Genomic DNA, 20,119 nt, shown 5'->3' with positions numbered 1-20,119 from the left:
ACTAACTGAGAAATACAGACTGAGATAGGTACAGACTGAGATAGGTACAGACTGAGATAGGTACAGACTGAGATAGATACAGACTGAGATAGGTACAGACTGAGATAGATACAGACTGAGATAGGTACAGACTGAGATAGATACAGACTGAGATAGATACAGACTGAGATAGGTACAGACTGAGATAGATACAGACTGAGATAGGTACAGACTGAGATAGGTACAGACTGAGATAGGTACAGACTGAGATAGGTACAGACTGAGATAGGTACAGACTGAGATAGGTACAGACAGAGATAGGTACAGACTGAGATAGGTACAGACTGAGATAGGTACAGACAGAGATAGATACAGACTGAGATAGGTACAGACTGAGATAGGTACAGACTGAGATAGGTACAGACTGAGATAGATACAGACTGAGATAGATACAGACTGAGATAGGTACAGACTGAGATAGATACAGACTGAGATAGGTACAGACTGAGATAGGTACAGACTGAGATAGGTACAGACTGAGATAGGTACAGACTGAGATAGGTACAGACTGAGATAGGTACAGACAGAGATAGGTACAGACTGAGATAGGTACAGACTGAGATAGGTACACACTGAGATAGGTACAGACTGAGATAGGTACAGACAGAGATAGGTACAGACTGATGTGGGTACAGACTGAGATAGGTACAGACTGAGATAGGTACAGACTGAGATAGGTACAGACTGAGATAGATACAGACTGAGATAGGTACAGACTGAGATAGGTACACACTGAGATAGATACAGACTGAGATAGGTACAGACTGAGATAGATACAGACTGAGATAGGTACAAACTGAGATAGGTACAGACTGAGATAGGTACACACTGAGATAGGTACAGACTGAGATAGATACAGACTGAGATAGATACAGACTGAGATAGGTACAGACTGAGATAGGTACACACTGAGATAGGTACAGACTGAGATAGATACAGACTGAGATAGATACAGACTGAGATAGGTACAGACTGAGATAGATACAGACTGAGATAGGTACAAACTGAGATAGGTACAGACTGAGATAGGTACACACTGAGATAGGTACAGACTGAGATAGATACAGACTGAGATAGATACAGACTGAGATAGATACAGACTGAGATAGGTACAGACTGAGATAGGTACAGACTGAGATAGGTACAGACTGAGATAGGTACAGACTGAGATAGGTACAGACTGAGATAGATACAGACTGAGATAGGTACAGACTGAGATAGATACAGACTGAGATAGGTACAGACTGAGATAGGTACAGACAGAGATAGGTACAGACAGAGATAGGTACAGACTGAGATAGGTACAGACTGAGATAGATACAGACTGAGATAGATACAGACTGAGATAGGTACAGACTGAGATAGGTACACACTGAGATAGGTACACACTGAGATAGATACAGACTGAGATAGATACAGACTGAGATAGGTACAGACAGAGATAGGTACAGACAGAGATAGGTACAGACTGAGATAGGTACAGACTGAGATAGGTACAGACTGAGATAGGTACAGACTGAGATAGATACAGACTGAGATAGGTACAGACTGAGATAGATACAGACTGAGATAGGTACAGACTGAGATAGGTACAGACTGAGATAGGTACAGACTGAGATAGGTACAGACTGAGATAGGTACAGACTGAGATAGGTACAGACTGAGATAGGTACAGACTGAGATAGGTACAGACTGAGATAGGTACAGACTGAGATAGGTACAGACTGAGATAGGTACAGACAGAGATAGGTACAGACTGAGATAGGTACACACTGAGATAGGTACAGACTGAGATAGATACAGACTGAGATAGATACAGACTGAGATAGGTACAGACTGAGATAGGTACAGACTGAGATAGGTACAGACTGAGATAGATACAGACTGAGATAGGTACAGACTGAGATAGATACAGACTGAGATAGGTACAGACTGAGATAGATACAGACTGAGATAGGTACAGACTGAGATAGGTACAGACTGAGATAGGTACAGACAGAGATAGGTACAGACTGAGATAGGTACAGACTGAGATAGGTACAGACTGAGATAGGTACAGACTGAGATAGGTACACACTGAGATAGGTACAGACTGAGATAGGTACACACTGAGATAGGTACAGACTGAGATAGGTACAGACAGAGATAGGTACAGACTGAGATAGGTACACACTGAGATAGGTACAGACTGAGATAGGTACACACTGAGATAGGTACAGACTGAGATAGGTACAGACAGAGATAGGTACAGACTGAGATAGGTACAGACTGAGATAGGTACACACTGAGATAGGTACAGACTGAGATAGGTACAGACAGAGATAGGTACAGACTGAGATAGATACAGACTGAGATAGGTACAGACTGAGATAGGTACAGACTGAGATAGATACAGACTGAGATAGATACAGACTGAGATAGGTACAGACTGAGATAGGTACAGACTGAGATAGGTACAGACTGAGATAGATACAGACAGAGATAGGTACAGACTGAGATAGGTACAGACTGAGATAGGTACAGACTGAGATAGGTACAGACTGAGATAGGTACAGACTGAGATAGATACAGACTGAGATAGGTACAGACTGAGATAGGTACAGACTGAGATAGATACAGACTGAGAAAGGTACAGACTGAGATAGGTACAGACTGAGATAGGTACAGACTGAGATAGATACAGACTGAGATAGATACAAACTGAGATAGGTACAGACTGAGATAGGTACAGACTGAGATAGGTACAGACTGAGATAGGTACAGACTGAGATAGATACAGACTGAGATAGGTACAGACTGAGATAGGTACAGACTGAGATAGGTACAGACTGAGATAGATACAGACTGAGATAGGTACAGACTGAGATAGGTACAAACTGAGATAGATACAGACTGAGGTAAAAATATAGTTCAGAACAAAAGGAAATAATAAAGACTTCATGTGAAGATGAAACACAGAAATCTCTGATAAACCTAACAGAGGATAGCAGCTCGTAACCTGCACGTTCTGATTGGTCGAGTGGTTTGAAGGGCACCTTCATCAGTCAGTAGGGTGTGGCCTATGTGACAGAGCTGTCTGTGTGTGGACTTTTCTTGGAAAATTCCTAAATGATTGGAATACGGCCAATAAAACGGTGCGTTTTATAGTAATTATTACTTAGAGGTTTCAACCAACAGGAGAGTTACCAGGTGGTTCAAATGTACTCATTTTGTTTTTAAGTTGGGTAAAAAAAAGTTTGATGAAAAGTGAACTCACTATTGTTGGGATGAGGTAACAACAGCAGCATGGTGACTGGTTAGCACTGAAGCTACATTAGCACTGAGTCAGTTCAGGTTATGAACTATTCACAGAATAAAAGATACGATGCAAAGAGCTCAGAATCAGCGTTAATAACGTGGCAGGATGAGAACGGTGGAGGTTATAACAGCTTTTTAATTAGTTCAGCAGCATCACAAGCATTAAGATACCAACACATTATATAGGACGTAAAACCACACCTCCTACCCATCAACCCCTTGGGTAAGAGAACAGTCCCCAAGTGCCCACCACAGTACTGTATTTTCCGGGCTATTGAACGCACCGCTGTATTGGTCTCATTCCAATCATTTAGAATAAAATAGAATCCTTTAAGTGCACATGCCCCTCCCAACAACACATTAAAGATTCAAACCAAAACAAACAGTTATCAATTTAGCAATTTTTCAAAGAAAATCCACGATATAGCTGCTCCGTCACATAGGCCACGCCCTAATGGCTGATGAGGGTGTCTTTCAAAAGTTACGGGCTGCTAGACTCTTGTTAACGTAGATTTCCATGTAATCTCCACATGAAGCCTCCTCCTCACTGCTCCACGTCTGCGTATCATTCCATTTACAGCTTTTTATGGTCACTTTTTAGTTCTTCTTACCATGAACTATCACCTCAGGAGAGATCAGAATATGATCAGAGTTAACGTGGTGATTTGACAACTTGTTTATTATTTCCTACTATTAAAAACTGGCTGAGATACAGTATTTATTTACACTCCTCCCACTGTAAATACATACGAGCCAGCACCGCTCCACACACTTACATTTATTACCGGTATTTGATTTTATTTCAGAATCAGAAAAACTTTATTTATCTCAGGGAAAAATTACTGTCATTACAGAAGCTCAAGAAATATTACAATAAAAAGAATAAACACAAAGCAAAGAAAGAAAGAGAAAGAAAAAGTACATAATTAAGTAAAAGACTGTTAATTAAGTAAGGATTAAAATGCACACATTACAGTACAAAAAAAATAAAAACAAGATAAATAATAATAATAATACAAATATAGAAATGTACAAATATAATACAAATAAGCAAACATCTTGATTTAGGCACAGAAAATAAAAACATATTCTGTGTATTGGCTGCATCTTCATCTTTAAATGAAAAAACTGCGTCCTATACGCTAGAAAATACCGAACTTCTTCTTTTAAGACAAAGTTCTTTGATTTATTGATCTATGATGATCATAGTTTGTCCTTTTTTGATTTAAAAAAAAATGTTTTCAGCAGCTTTAAGTTTAAAAACACTTTGATTTTAGGCAAATTTAACCGTATGTTGTTGCCTGAATGTTAGAGAAATGATCAGCTTTTATAAAAGTATCTGTTCATTATACAAAGATATTAGTAAAAAACTTAAAGTTTATGAAAGTTTTTGAACAGTGGCTGAGAGTTAAAGAGAGGGATTATCATGTGGATGGATGGATGATGGATGGATGATGGATGGGTGATGGATGGATGGATGGATGGATGCGTGGATAGATGGATGGATGATAGATGGATGATGGATGGATGGAGAAATGATGGATGGATGAATGGGTGGATGATAGATGGATAGATGGATGGGTGGATGATGGATGGATGCGTGGATAGATGGATGGATGATAGATGGATGATGGATGGATGGAGAAATGATAGATGGATGATGGATGGATGGAGAAATGATGGATGGATGAATGGGTGGATGATAGATGGATAAATGGATGGGTGGATGATGGATGGATGCGTGGATAGATGGGTGGATGATGGATGGATGATGGATGGATGAGAGTAGAAAAGAGTGACAGGCTGATATAAAGACATAACGTTTGTGACAGTGGGTAGATAGAGTTGATATCACACCCTACATCAGCTCAGAGACGCAGCAGTGCCAGAGATGAAGTTAACACCATCTCCTTCAGCTGCTGCTTCTACCAATAGATAAATTAGGAATTAAACATTTCCAAATGTGCTTTGATGTGGATCTGATCTCAGGGTTGTGTGATATTGTGAATATTCACATTGGCGTGAGCGAATGTAAAATCTGTCCAGTGCTGCTGTCTATCAAGTCGTTGGTAAAAAAACACATGAACTGTGCACGTAAAAATCAGAGTTTTCTCTTTAGCTGCAGCCAGAGCTGAGACACTGACCCAAGACGAGGTCATTGAGGACATGCAGAGTAAAAGATCTACAGAAGCTCACACACATCTGCATGCTAAATGAAGTATTATTATATTCAATAAGAGTGACACACAAAGCAGTCGTTGTTGTGTTGAAACAACGGTGAAGGAGATATACATTCATGCCCTGGGTCATAAATTACCACACTCCCACACAGCTGACGAAAAAACATGAGCATATTCATGACTGGCCTTGATCTGCATATGTGCAAATATCTCCTGACAAACACAACACGTCAGGCACAAAGAGAGGACGGGAAACCGTACAGATGCTCAGCTTCGGCATTCACAGTTCATTAGAACTGGGATTGTTTCCCACGCATTCATCTAAAGGTGTAAGAAAACATGGATTTGACAACATATCACTTAACAATTATCGTATCGATCCAAAAAATGTCCAAATTCATTTGTTTAATCATGTATTTTAATGAACAAACTATTGAATGTAGCTAACATCTGCAGAGAACGTAAACTCCTGGTCACTAGGTGTCAGTGAACGCACCATCAGACCTGGTTAAACTAACACTGCTCAATGACTTTTAGCTGGAGGTTAATTACACTTTATTATCATGTAATATACTCGTACAGTGTAGTGAGTGACGTAGCAGGAAAACTTCAGTCATTACTAAACGCCTTCAAAATAAAAGTCTTCAGACTAAACGGCCTCAGGCCATAAAATATAACATGACGTTCTATTTTGAAGGAATAGGAAGTACACATGATGTCATCAATATGCGCTGCTTCAGATATGAGAGGAAGTTGACAGCTGTTATTTTGTATTTATTTTTAAAGGTTAAGATTTCTTTTAACTATGTATTTATGAATCAAACAATACATTGATACAGTATATGTTGAGGCCATGTTTTCTGATGGAGGTTTTGCTGAGTCATGAGTCTGATAAATGCTTTTCCTGATAGCTCACTCTGAGACCTGAGGGCGTTCTAAAATCTACACCGTACACGTTGGTGATGTGGGACACGTACTAAATAGATGGGAGATTGACCCACAAATGTAGGTTCGTTATCTTGAAACCTATTTGGGACAATTTTGGATGAATTATGGAAAGTTAGCATCAACAAATCTGAATGAGCTAAAAGTAGCCTATATATAAAATACTGGCCTGTCCTTGGCTGACATCTGGTATTGTGATGGCTTGGTTTTGGCATCATTTCATGTGGTACATGTGCAACATGAACATACCAGGTGTGGTCCACTGGGCCAGATGTCAATACATTGTTCTTGTATCCAACCACAGGAGGAAGGTCCTCTGTAGCAGCTACAGTGTGTACGGTCAGCACAAACATGTAGATCTGTGCCCTCAGGAACACATCGCTTCCACTCGTTTCTTAGTCTGACCACTGGTATGTTTGTTCTTCTCATTTATTCTTCAAAATAATGCTGGCTTTGTGTCCCTGAGCAGTGTATGACTGATTACTGTGACAATAAAATGTTGAAGAAGGAGTGGCAGGGCAGGGAAATGTTGGTAGAGCGAGAGCAAAGGCCGAGGCTGATGGGAAAAGACAAAGGAGGGAAGGAAAGGTTTGATAAGAACAAGGAAAAGCAGAGCGGAGAGGAACGTGTACAGACAGGAGGGAAAGAGAGGGAGAGAGAGAGTAGCGGCGGTAGTCGAGGCAGAGCAGAGGTCTCCTAACCTGGTGCGACGGGGCGTGTACTTGTAAATAAACATAAGCCTGAGATTATTCTGAGCACAGAAGCCCAGACCATGATGATGCCTCCAGGTTAGAACAGGCCCATACCTGGCTCTGTCTCACATAGACACACTAAGGCATGCACACACAATCCTAGCTAACGCACACGTCAGGGTCGCCCAGTTTCAGTCCAGGAGTCAGCATGTTTTATATACATAGAGTATTCCTGCTCTAAAACGCCTCAATATAATGCAGGACCCTCCAAAATAAAGGTCCCAGAGAGCGGGGACCCTCCAAAATAAAGGTCCCAGAGAGCAGGGACCCTCCAAAATAAAGGTTCCATAGAGCGGGGACCCTCCAAAATAAAGGTCCCAGAGAGCAGGGACCCTCCAAAATAAATTATTTATTCATCTGAATAATATCCACTGTTATCCAGGAACGTTTATTATTATTATTATAGTCATCTTAAAGATGGAAATCATGGTTTTAATCACTAATAAAACGGTTCAAAGTGACCAAAAATGGTGGGAAATGTGGTGAAATGTGATTTTAAAAAACACAGAAATTGGTTAAAAGTTGTAAATTATAGTGGATAAAAACAGACAGAAAAAAAATGTAAAAATGGTTCAAAGTGTTAATATTGGAATAATTAATTCAAACTGGCAAATAATGGTCATGAAAAATGGTGAATGTGGTTAAAGTGACAAAAAAAAAAAAAAGCATTAAATCTGGTGAAAAGAGGTTAAAAGTGACAATAATGGGTTAATATATGTGACATTAGGTGTAAAAGTGGTGGAAAAGGTTTATAAGTGCTGAACATGTCTGGAATGTAGAGAAAAAGCATTAAAATGTGATGAAGTGTCAGAAATGGGAGAAATGTAGAAAAAAGAAGCAAAAATATGGTAAGAAAAAGTGATGAAAAAAGGTTAAAATATGGTGGGTTTGGTCTAAATGCAGAAAAAGGAGAAAAATAAGCAAAAATGCACTTAAATTGTTCAACAAATATTTCTGGTTTCTTGAAGGTATCTGGGGACCCCCTCCCAGTGTCTTGTGACCTTAAGGTTCAGAACCACTGATCTAATGAATGGGTATTAATTCACTTTAATTCAACTTTATTTATATCATATCTGTCAAGTTTTGGATTTGAAAATAAGGGAAATTTTCTGGCGCCCACTACCAGTCGTCCCACCCCCCCAACCAAGCTCCAGTATCTCTTATATTTTAATATAGATGTACAATAAATCTAAAATACACACTTGTCAACCACTTATTAAATATAATAATGTGATTATAATCTGGTAGGTCGACCTTTATTAATATTAAAATGCTGTGAACATTCCTACTAGGGCTGGTGATATGAACCAAAACTCATATCTTAATATATTTTATCAAAATGGTGAAATATGATAGAAATCTAGATAATTTTATTAAATAAAGTCTGACCAGAAAAACAATTCTGGGTTAAATTTGCTGATGTAAAATGTTACACAGACTCATTTATTAATAAACAGCTGATCAATATGTGACACTTATTAATCATCTAACTGATCTTCACATGTTGTTCTGAGAAGTTAAAACAGTGACTCCAAAAACGAATATCTTGTTTCATATGATTTATGAAATATTATAGTTTTCTATATCACCAAAATAGAAAACTTGATACATCTTGAATCTCGATATATCTCCCAGCCCTAATTACTAAATTATAAAACAGTTTAAATAAAAACATAAATGTGTTTATGAATCACATGTGTTTATTTAATATACTTACAGTTTATATACAAGTCAACACGTTACATATTTACTGTTAATTTAACATTGTTTGTCTTGAAGTTAAACATTAACATTTTATTTATTATATATTTTATTATAATTTCTCATACTCACTCATATGGTTCTCTGGTATTCACTAATGACTTATTAAACACATTTATTACAGACTTTACATTATTTAACACTTTATAAACAGTGTATATTTGTGGAGCTTGTGATTGGATGATTTTTCATGGTGACTTACGTGGTTCCTTCTGCTGTGGTAGACGTTAAAATATCAGTTATTAATCTAACAGAACGTGTAACTGTGTCACATCCTGATGGTCTTTATGAAGATAAACTCTATGTTATATTTTATAACGTATTTACACCAGTTCTTAGTTTTTATCATTAGAACATCTTCATTATCATCTCTGTTCTGTTGTTTCTGGGTTTGTTGCTGATGTCAGCACTAATCTAATGAGAACTGTCACTCAGGCCATTTCAGGAGGAAGTTCTCACGAGGCTAGTGACGGCGTTCAGTTTAGTAAGACATCTTTGATTTATTATTACATTAAAATACGGGATATTTACAGGAAAATAATAATACAGGAAGATGGCGGGAAAGAAGGTAAAATATGGGAGTTTCCTGCATGGCTAAAACAGAATACTAGACAGGTATGGTTCATATAGCACAGAATACAATGAAGTCATCTCAAAGTGCTTATCAATATAAAATAAATAGTAATAAAGAAAGAACTCAACAAGATCCACATGAACAAACATTTAGCGACAGTGGGAAAAAAAACAACTCCCTATTACAATTAAACGTAGGCACAGACACAGACAGACAGACACAGACAGACAGACAGACAGACAGACAGACAGACAGACAGACAATTAACAGTTCCAGTGCCTGACCCCTGACCTTTGGTGGAATGTACAGGCTGGGTTTTGTTAAATTCTGTCAGAAATATAACAGATAAAACTGGGCTCATCCACAGCTGAAAGAAAGTTAATAAAATGGTCTTTGAATTAAAATATACTTCCTGTGTAGTTATTGTACATTAATTCCATGATTTTCCATCAATAAATAATCCTTGTTACATGGTTTAGTCTTAGATAAATTACAAATTAATTATTTCTCTTTTTTATTGATTGACAGCCCTAGATTTATAACATTTCTCATCATTCCCAGAACAGCTACAATTATCATATCATCCTCATATTATTTATAAGTATGCTTACATTTATAAAAAGCTCAGTATTTTATTTCAATGACCCAAAGACCAACCAGCAAAAAGATCAGTAGACGTCAAAGTTCATTACGTCACAAAAAAAAACCAAAAAACAAAATTATTCCCTATAACTTGTACCCACTGGTACCATTGAACAACATTTCATTTCAGTGTGTGACGTTGACCTTCACTCAAGGTTTTATTTAAGATCAAGGTCAGTCTTCTGTTTTTCCTGCATTATTACTTTCAATTTAATTAGTAAAAAGAATAAATGTGTCAACAAATCCAGATACAGGTTGTTATTTTTGCCAAATTATTCCATTTTTAATTGCCAAATACATATTTGACTTGTAAATATTAACTAAATAACTATTTTTCCAGTTAAATATCCTTTCTGCACAGTTATTAATTATATCTTTGGCTGCTGTAAGTGGATTTCCCCATCATATAATCTAATTTACACATGTACATGTAACCTAACAATATGAACCTGTAGAACCAACAACCTACTCCTTTATTTTCTTGTTCTATCACTGGTCCAACAGTGGACTTTCTTCACTGGTGAGACACAGCAGACAGACAGAGAACCGTACAGTACAGTACGGTACGGTACGGTATGTACTCACTGTTCAATACTTGGGGACAGGTAGAGTTTGGGGAAGACTTGAGTAGCCTCAGCATCTTCAAAGCTGACTGAAAGAAGAGCCACATCCTCTCCAGGGTCCAGAGCTGTGTCCTTAAAAAGAAAGAAAACCAAACCAGTTCATTCCAGAAAAACACTGTTAATGGTAAGAAATACAACAGTGACTCAATCTGAACAAATAAAGTATGAATGAAAACAGCATTAATTAAGATTATTTATTTATAAAGATGATTTTTTAAATTTCAGTATTTGATAGAATGAAGTATGATGATTAAATCACTTTCTAATGGTTTTGCTACAGTAATAAACATTAATTTAGCCTCTCTTCCTTGTTATTCCACATCTAGATTTTTCTGGCGTTATGATGTCACAAGGTGGAAACTCCTCCTCCTGACAATCCTGGCTCCTCCTACCCTATAAGAATGTGAGCTCCTCCCTCGCAAACTACCTCACAGCTATAAAACAAACCCTGCAAAAAGAGGTTATTATCACAGTTAATATCTTTACATTTAGTATATAGATAATCCAGTATATAGATAAATTGAAGAGCGCTCACAACCAGTTCCATTTTTAGTATCCGTTATTATATCTCCTTTATGGGATGATCTGACATGTTTGTGACCCAGTGTGACGCAGCGGTCGGACAAACAATGAACTGTTGTCTTAGATGGAATATTACTGTGGTTAGATGAGTATAGAGGAGAATGACGACTGTTCATGATTTACTGCTGCTGTGATAAACACACGTGTTGGAACAGTGAGTGTGTTCACGCCCACTCATCCGTATGCATTAAAACCCAAAAAACAGCCTGTTTTTAGGAGCGCTCTTTTCAGGGGCTAAAATTCAAGAAAACAGGCGAGTTTTGGAAAAAAAAGCTTGAATACTATGTTAAGGTTCTTAGAACAAATGGAGATGGTGAAAAATAGCAGAATACTGGAGCTTTAAATCTGCTGAACAAGGAAACTTTGTCTCGTTTCGTCTTCTATAGGTGATTTTTCTGCTTTTTCCTGTGCAGGGTCACAAGGAATGCTGGAGTCTATCCCAGTAGATATAGGGCATAAGGCAGTGTAAACCCTTGGATAGGATACCAGCCTATCACAGTGCTGGATTTGATCAGATACAATCATAGAGTAGGCCACATAGAACAAGAACTTCAAGATAATTTGCTAAAAAAAAAAAAGATGCAAAAGGTTGAAATTGCTGCTTTAAGCTCCACTGTTTATTGACATTGTCAGAAAAGTTTAGTGCATTGCATTGTGGGATGTGGAGTTGATGAGACGGATGAATTAATAATGGTTTGAGTCTCCTCGAAAAAAGCGCTACATAAATCCAAGACATTATTATTTCTTCTTTTTTTACTCAAAGTGTTTTTTATTCATTCTGATAGGAATACTGGGAACAAACTAGAAAAAAAATAATATCAGCGAATCACTGTCTCTGTCCATCTACAGGACTCCACATCCCACAATGCAATGCACGAAAATGACGACAAACAAAGTTCTTACGATGGAGATGAAAACAAACTTTCGGTAAACAAAAGAGGTTTACATCGACATCTGGAACCAAAAGTAGCAAGATGTCATTGTGACTGAAAACGCTGTTAAATGATGTAAAAAGCTGTTAAATGATGTAAAAAGCTGTTAAATGATGTAAAAAAGCTGTTATATATGATGTAAAAAGCTGTTAAATGATGTAAAAAGCTGTTAAATATGATGTAAAAAGCTGTTAAATGATGTAAAAAGCTGTTAAATGATGTAAAAAGCTGTTAAATGTGATGTAAAAAGCTGTTAAATGATGTAAAAAGCTGATAAATGATGTAAAAAGCTGTTAAATGATGTAAAAAGCTGTTAAATGATGTAAAAAGCTGTTACATCTGATGTAAAAAGCTGTTAAATGATGTAAAAAGCTGTTAAATGTGATGTAAAAAGCTGTTAAATATGATGTAAAAAGCTGTTAAATGATGTAAAAAGCTGTTAAATGATGTAAAAAGCTGATAAATGATGTAAAAAGCTGTTAAATATGATGTAAAAAGCTGTTAAATATGATGTAAAAAGCTGTTAAATGATGTAAAAAGCTGATAAATGATGTAAAAAGCTGTTAAATGATGTAAAAAGCTGTTAAATGTGATGTAAAAAGCTGTTAAATGATGTAAAAAGCTGTTAAATGTGATGTAAAAAGCTGTTAAATGATGTAAAAAGCTGTTACATCTGATGTAAAAAGCTGATAAATGATGTAAAAACCTGTTAAATGTGATGTAAAAAGCTGTTAAATATGATGTAAAAAGCTGTTAAATGATGTAAAAAGCTGATAAATGATGTAAAAAGCTGTTAAATGATGTAAAAAGCTGTTAAATGATGTAAAAAGCTGTTAAATGTGATGTAAAAAGCTGTTAAATGATGTAAAAAGCTGTTAAATGATGTAAAAAGCTGATAAATGATGTAAAAAGCTGTTAAATGATGTAAAAAGCTGTTAAATGATGTAAAAAGCATGCCTTGTCCAGTACCTCGGTATGGACGACATTCCTCCTCATCTACTGAAACTATGCTCAGAGCAACTTGCTCCTGTTTAACAGATTTCTACATCTTGTCTCTGAGGAACTGATTGTACCAGACATTATTCTGGTTCCTAAGAAATCTCCAGTGACGTGTCTAAATGACTATCGTCCTGTGGTCCTCACGTCTGTTCTGATGAAGACTTTTGAGAGGCTTGTACTGGACTTCATTAAGAACCAGATCCATGTCGATCCGCTTCAGTTTACATACAAAGAAAACAGGAGCGTTGAGGATTTGATCTCCTTTGTTTTGAACTCTGTATAACAACATGTGGACAATGCTAAATCTCACACTAGAATGTTATTCATTGATTACAGCTCTGAATTTAATTCTCTTATCTCAGTAAAGTGGTTAAAAACTCACGTCTGTTGGTCTGAGTGATGTTTATCTTTTTAACTGGTAGATCATAGAGAATAAAAATATAAGTGTTTATGAGTCCTGGATCTCCTCAGGGGACATTTTAAGTTCTTTGCTTTTTACTCTGTTCACTCATGATTGTGAAGCTTCTTCTGACTCCATTTTGATCATCAAATATGCTGATGTCATCATTATTGGTCTCATCACTGAGAATGATGATTCATCTTAAAGAGCAGAAATTAAAAATGTTGTTCCTGCTGAACTAAACATGTGAACTTGTTTTTGATTGTAGTCATGGTAACTCTCACACGCCTGTTGTCATTAATAATTCTCAAGTACAAATTTTCTGGGTTTAACTTTGTCTAATGACCTGAACAAAAACACTATAATCACATTATCCATAAAACTCGTCAGCGTCTCTTCTTTCTGCAGAAACTTAGAGAATGTAATAATAACTCTGAGATTCTGCTTAAGTTTTATGGCTGCACCATAGAAAGTGTGTTTGTTATAGATCTATGACTGTGTGGTTTGGTAACATCACAGCTAAAGAAAGGAGAACTCTGAACAAGGTGGTTCTCTGTGTAAAAAGCTCTGTGAGCTGTTTGTTCTGGAGGTTCTCTATGATTACAGACTCTTTAATCGAGCTCTGATAATCATCAATAACTCTTCTGGTACTGGTCACCCTGGTAACCCCATGTTCCAGATCCTTCCCTCCAGGAGAAGATATCATTCATTGAGATGCAGAACATCTCGACACATTAACAACTTCTTCCCACAAACTGTTATTAGCTGAACAAAGCACTTTGAAGACTGTTCTTGTACTTTTATTGCTGTATTGTGTTAAGTATGTTATAAGTGTGTTTTTATCACCTCGCTTCATAATGTCAAATGTTTCCCTTTGTACTTTTACTGCGTCATGTATTTCTGTCTATTTTGGTGTTTTGTTGTCGTCGTCTCTGGTGCATTCTGGTGGATTTTTGCACAAATATTACAATGTAGTTTTTTCACTGCAAATGATAAATAAATTGAACTTGAACTTAAATGATCTAAAAATCTACTAAATGATGTAAAAATCAGGCTGAATATTTTACTCCAATAGAAAACAATGGGATGTTTACAGACAGTAGGGCCGTGTGACATCATCAATCACATGATTTCAAGATGGAGGAACACAGGTTCTAACACTGTAAAGTAGTCCTGTTTTTAAAAGGAAATTAAATGAATATAATAGTGTTTCGTTAGACATTGATCTACTAATAAGCATAGTTGGAAGATTTTAGGACACATTTGTAAAAACAGTGGAGGATCACTTTAAGATAAAGGATTTTGACATGAATAAGTGAATACAACAAGTGTGTAAATGCTACCATTTTGAAAGTGATTAAAAAAGCAAGAAAAAAACTAAAAAAAAAAAAAAAAAAAAACCCTAAATCTATTTTGATGCCATATTAACTTCAGCAGATGTACCATGAGGCCGAGCTGATGACTGTGAGATGTGTGAGACGATGCTGAGACCACCCGGAGCTTATTGTTAGAAAAAATAACTTTTTCTGTCTCTCTGAGATCCTAATTTCTTCTTCCATCTCTTTCTTCCCCTTAAGCATGGCTCCTTACACAGGCCGGGTCATTAGCGCAATTCCACATCAAGCCGCGTTCTGGACCATTCTATCAGCTCACTCCCTATCGAGGCTCTGTGGAGTTAATCAAATGTCTTACAGATGGTTTGAACTCATCCATATGTGCTAATTCTTGGCCGTTGTGGTGAGAGGGAACAAAACCACCATACATGATGGACATAGGCACAACCAGTCAGGAGAAAAGAAGTCTCGACGTGATCAGCTGGATTAACTCATTAAGCACGCTTTGGTACCCTTCATAGCAAAAACCATTGTGATCCTGGTATGAGAGAACTAGGCCTGTGTGGGCAAGCATTCATACTGTATTCATTCAGTGAGTATTTTCAAATTAAATGAAGCTGTAATAATCCTTCGACTACTGTCTTCACATAAAAAACACATACAATAATCATTTACAATAAGATTCATAAAACCCCATTCGCCCAATTAAATGCCCTACATATGTCAAGACAATACAGTCATAGGATGGAGCCTTCATATACAGATGTATGTGATATAAACATTATAGAGTAACACAACAACATTGGAGCTCTAGTGACAGAGTTTGTCGGAGGAAGTAAAGGCGGAGCGAGTGAAAAGGAGGCAGAGAACGATGACAGATCCGTGGCCTCCAAAAGTGTCGCCTGATGAAATCAGTTCACATCAATAGAGCGTGCATCAGTAAACAAGAGGCGCTCTCTATCTCACAGCAGTGCTCGTGGCTTCTGCCACTGACGATTCAGCACAAACAGAAGCCGGCGTAGGAAACGGGCACTGACCAAGCTGTCAAGTCATGTTGTGCTTTAAAGGTGATTTAATGGATGTTTCCTGTAGACTGGGAGAACATAGTCTGACTGATGAAAAGCAACAAAAGGTGGGTGACAGTGGTCCGTTCCAAGGAAGGGTCTTTCTTTCTGTGAAATGATTCAGACTTCAGAGACTTCGGTTCCAGAAGAGAGCAGAGAGCTGTCAACAGTCATCTAGCACCAGGGACACTAACAACCCAAAAACTAAAGGCAGACCCTAAAACTTTCAGATAATGCCATTCTACATTAATGTGCTGGACAAGAAAGCCAAACTATAAATAGTTTGATTTGTCTTGTTCAGCTACAGATCAGAGTTCTACTTCTACTACTCTGTAGGACTTGACCAATCTGTAGTATTTATACTATCTTGCTTTACATTTCTTAATGTGTGCATAAGGTAGAGTTATGAAGAAAAGACGGACTAAACCAAGCATGGGTCAAGTCCTCATCGGGTCAAATTGACAGATTAGGTCCTGAGACTCCCTCCAAACAAAGATGTTTGTACATATTTTATAAAGCCGTTCTGTAGAGAACAAAGCTGCTTCTTAAGTGAATAAATTAAAAAGAAGAGAGGGCAATACGAATGATTTATGTTTATAGAAGTATGCAGTGCAGTGCACACTTTTCTTGAAGTGTTATAGCTTGACTTTATCTATTGATAAAGTTTGTGAAAATGAAGTCCTATGAGAATATAAGTGACCCTTTGAGCTGCAACAACACATTTTTCTTCTCTGTGATGAAACAAAAGCCTCCAAATGGCCATAAATACACTGGAGGGCTTGGTTATGTAAAGGGTTAGCCTTCCTTCGCTCCAGAGGCCACTGGCTGGACCTTAATGAAGCCACTTCTTTATTGGTAAGTAATGAGCACCCAAACGGCCTGGGTCAGACCCATGTGAGGTAGGGAGGGTGTCCTGCAGCTCCAGTTGGATGTTGAGGGAGTGTTTACTACACTCCTCCAGTGGATGTGACTCAAGTGCCTCAGGGTTGGTTTTAAGAAAGTAGATGAAGAGTGTGTGTGTGTGTGAGTGTGTGTAGATCAAGGTTAAAGGGTGCCTTAGAGTCAAACCCTTCCACGTGGCCGCTGCCCCCATAGTCTGTTCTTCGTTCTCTTTCCGACACACGCGACCACAGCGAGGCAGACCCGTTCCCTCGCTGCGTCCGCCCTCCCTGATGCCCCGGCCTCTGGCGTCTCCTCTGTGTCGTATGTGACAGGCTGGAGATGTGACAGCTGTCCTTACGCCAGACCAAGTCTGGCCAAAGTCACAACACACAAACACACTCATCCGCAAAAAAAATGCTCGTACAACGAGGGACTCTACTGCAGGGCTCGTACGGAGGAGGTAAGGGCACTTTGTCCGCCTTCTTCGCCCAACTTTAAATGTCATGCTCAATGTAAGGGGGCAGCTCTGACTGACAGCAAGGTTGTTGTATGAGGACGTGTCCAGCTTCTAGGCGTGTGGCGTCCATAAGGCCCCACACTGTGGTTTAACTTAAGCACAGATCTGTAGATACCAGAGACAAGCTGGATGTCTGAAATACAGCAGATCTTTAGTTTAATTAGGCTTCACTGTGGAACATAGTTGGAATCAGGGCAAAAAAATGAACACAAGGGTCATTAAATGTCATTTCAACAAATGTTCAGGACATCACGCACACTAAAAAAAATTCTGAATTTTTTACTAATTATTCTGTGATTATTCAATATTCTCATTGTAAATGTTTAGTTTGATCTGATCAATACTTTGAGAGATATGGATAATGTAGTGGGGGGGGTCCTTATTGTTTTTCATGTTCATCTTCCAATATGTCAGGAACTCCAGCACATAGGAAAGGTAAATATGTTATAGTAATAAACTCCACTTACTCTCTCAAAGAAACACCAAAAAAAGAGAAAACATGTAGAACATGGAAAATATGTTAATAATCAATTATGTTTTAAAAAATAAATGTTTTTCTGATGCAATGTTTTTCATATTTTTTATGTTACGAGTAAAAAACTAATACACAATAACTGATTATAGGACACAAAGCCAAGCTATAATGGTCTCATGTAAAGGATTTTTTAATATTCACAAGTGGTGAAATAAACCCAAAGTTTGGGTCCAAAATTTAAAAAAAAAGTTTTATTTTATCTCAAGAAAGAGTAACCTTTGTACTATAAATTAAAATAGAGATCACATTTTTTCTTACACTCCTACATGCAGTTATGAGCCAATAAAGATATCTGGTGCTCCTCTAAATAGTCAGTGTGTGTTTGGGTCTGGAACATGTTCAGTAAACTACTTAGCATATGTCTCAGCTCCCTGTAACATGATCAGCATAGAGCTATGAACATAGACTGTTCACATCACTAATGATTAGTCACATACAGTATCTCACAAAAGTGAGTACACCCCTACCATTTCTGCAAATATTTAATTATATCTATTCATGGGACAACACTGAAGAAATGACACTTTGATACATTGTAAAGTAGTCAGTGTACAGTTTATATAACAGTGTAAATGTACTGTCCTCTCACAATAACTAAACACAGCCATTAATGTCTAAACTGCTGAGTACACCTCTAAATGAAACTGTACACGTGGAGCCCACATGACTTTCCAGCACTGCCTTAACCCTCATGTGCATGGAGGTCACCAGAGCTTCACAGGTTGCCAATAGAATCCTCAACCGTCCTCCATGATGACATCACAGAGCTGGTGGATGTTAGAAACCTTGCACTCTTCCACCTTCCATTTGAGGATGTCCCACAGACGCTCAATAGGGTTTAGGTCTGGAGACACGCTTGGCCAGTCCATCACTTTACCCTCAGCTTCTTCAGCTAGGCAGTGGTCTCCTTGGAGGTGTGTTTGGGCTATGTGGGTCATTGTGGCCCAGTGGGGATCATGCTCTGCTTCAGTATGTCACACAGCATGTTGGCATTCATGGGTCCCTCATTGAACTGTAGCTCCCCAGTGCTAGCAGCACTCAAACAGCCCTAGACCATGACACTACCGCCACCATGCTTGACTGTAGTACTCCTGTTGTACTCCTCACCTGGTTGCTGCCATACACGCTTGACACCATCTGAACCAAATAAGTTTAAGGTTTAGACATTAATGGCGTGTGTTGAGTTATTGTGAGGGGACAGTACATTTACACTGTTATATAAACTGTACACTGACTACTTTACAATGTATCAAAGTGTCATTTCTTCAGTGTTGTGCAGAAATCGGAGGGGTGTACTCACTTTTGTGAGATACTGTATATGCATTTGTTCTGTAATATGAACTAATGTTTTTTTTTTTTCAAAACTGCATGTGGGAATGTAAGAAAAAATCAGATTTGTTTAATTTATAGTATAAAGGTTACTCTTTATTGGGATATAAAACAATTTTTCCATTTTTATTGTGGACCCTATTTTTGGGTTATTTCACCACTGGTGATTATTAAAATCCTTTACATGAGGCTATTGTATCTTAGCTAATTATTTATTGTTTATCCCACAAGTTTATAACAGTTAGAAAAAGCTCTAATTAGATCTAAATAATAAATAGAGTTAATTTGTTTCTTTAGTCTGTTTTTTTATCTCTAGAAACCATTTTTTTCTGAAAACTTTCTCCAAAAATCACAACCAAAACAAAAACCACTTTAACAGTTGAGTTAATGGAAGCGCTGTGTCAGCAAGTCAACACTTCCATTTCAAAAGCAGGTTAAATATGCTTTTTGTGAAGAACTTTACAATCAATACAAGTCACAAATCTGTGATTTAAAAAAACCAAATGTCCATGATGGTGTGCTACACATAGTGCTAATCATACTGCTGCAGTTATTTAACTGCCAAACCACGGGACAGGCAGTTTGTTCAGCTCTATTCAGACATGTGGCAGCTATTATCATGAACAATGAGAGAGCAGTTAAGGGTAAGACACTTTGACATACCAACGTGTTCCACCTTTGTGTAAATAACATCATAGCTTGGCTAATTTCAGGTTTGCGTCAAAAAGACAA

General features: G+C 37.6%; 1 protein-coding gene across 1 annotated transcript in view; it reads right to left on the bottom strand.

Moving 5' to 3' along the window:
- The window catches only part of LOC114456244 (BRISC and BRCA1-A complex member 2-like), a 44,353-nt gene extending 25,357 nt beyond the window's left edge, over positions 1-18,996 (bottom strand). The window contains exons 1-3 of the mRNA XM_028437887.1: positions 18,801-18,996; positions 17,193-17,339; positions 10,776-10,893 (exon numbers count right to left, since the gene is read on the bottom strand). Of these exons, the coding sequence (XP_028293688.1) occupies positions 10,776-10,893; positions 17,193-17,339; positions 18,801-18,996 (461 nt within the window). The remainder of the gene's footprint in view (positions 1-10,775; positions 10,894-17,192; positions 17,340-18,800) is intronic.
- Positions 18,997-20,119: the final 1,123 nt, after the last annotated feature.

The sequence above is a fragment of the Gouania willdenowi genome, chromosome 22 (assembly GCF_900634775.1).
Source record: "Gouania willdenowi chromosome 22, fGouWil2.1, whole genome shotgun sequence".
In the NCBI taxonomy this organism is placed as follows: Eukaryota; Metazoa; Chordata; class Actinopteri; order Blenniiformes; family Gobiesocidae; genus Gouania; species Gouania willdenowi.
The sequence above is the reverse complement of the archived record's forward strand: the minus strand, read 5'-3'. Positions and strand labels throughout refer to the sequence as shown.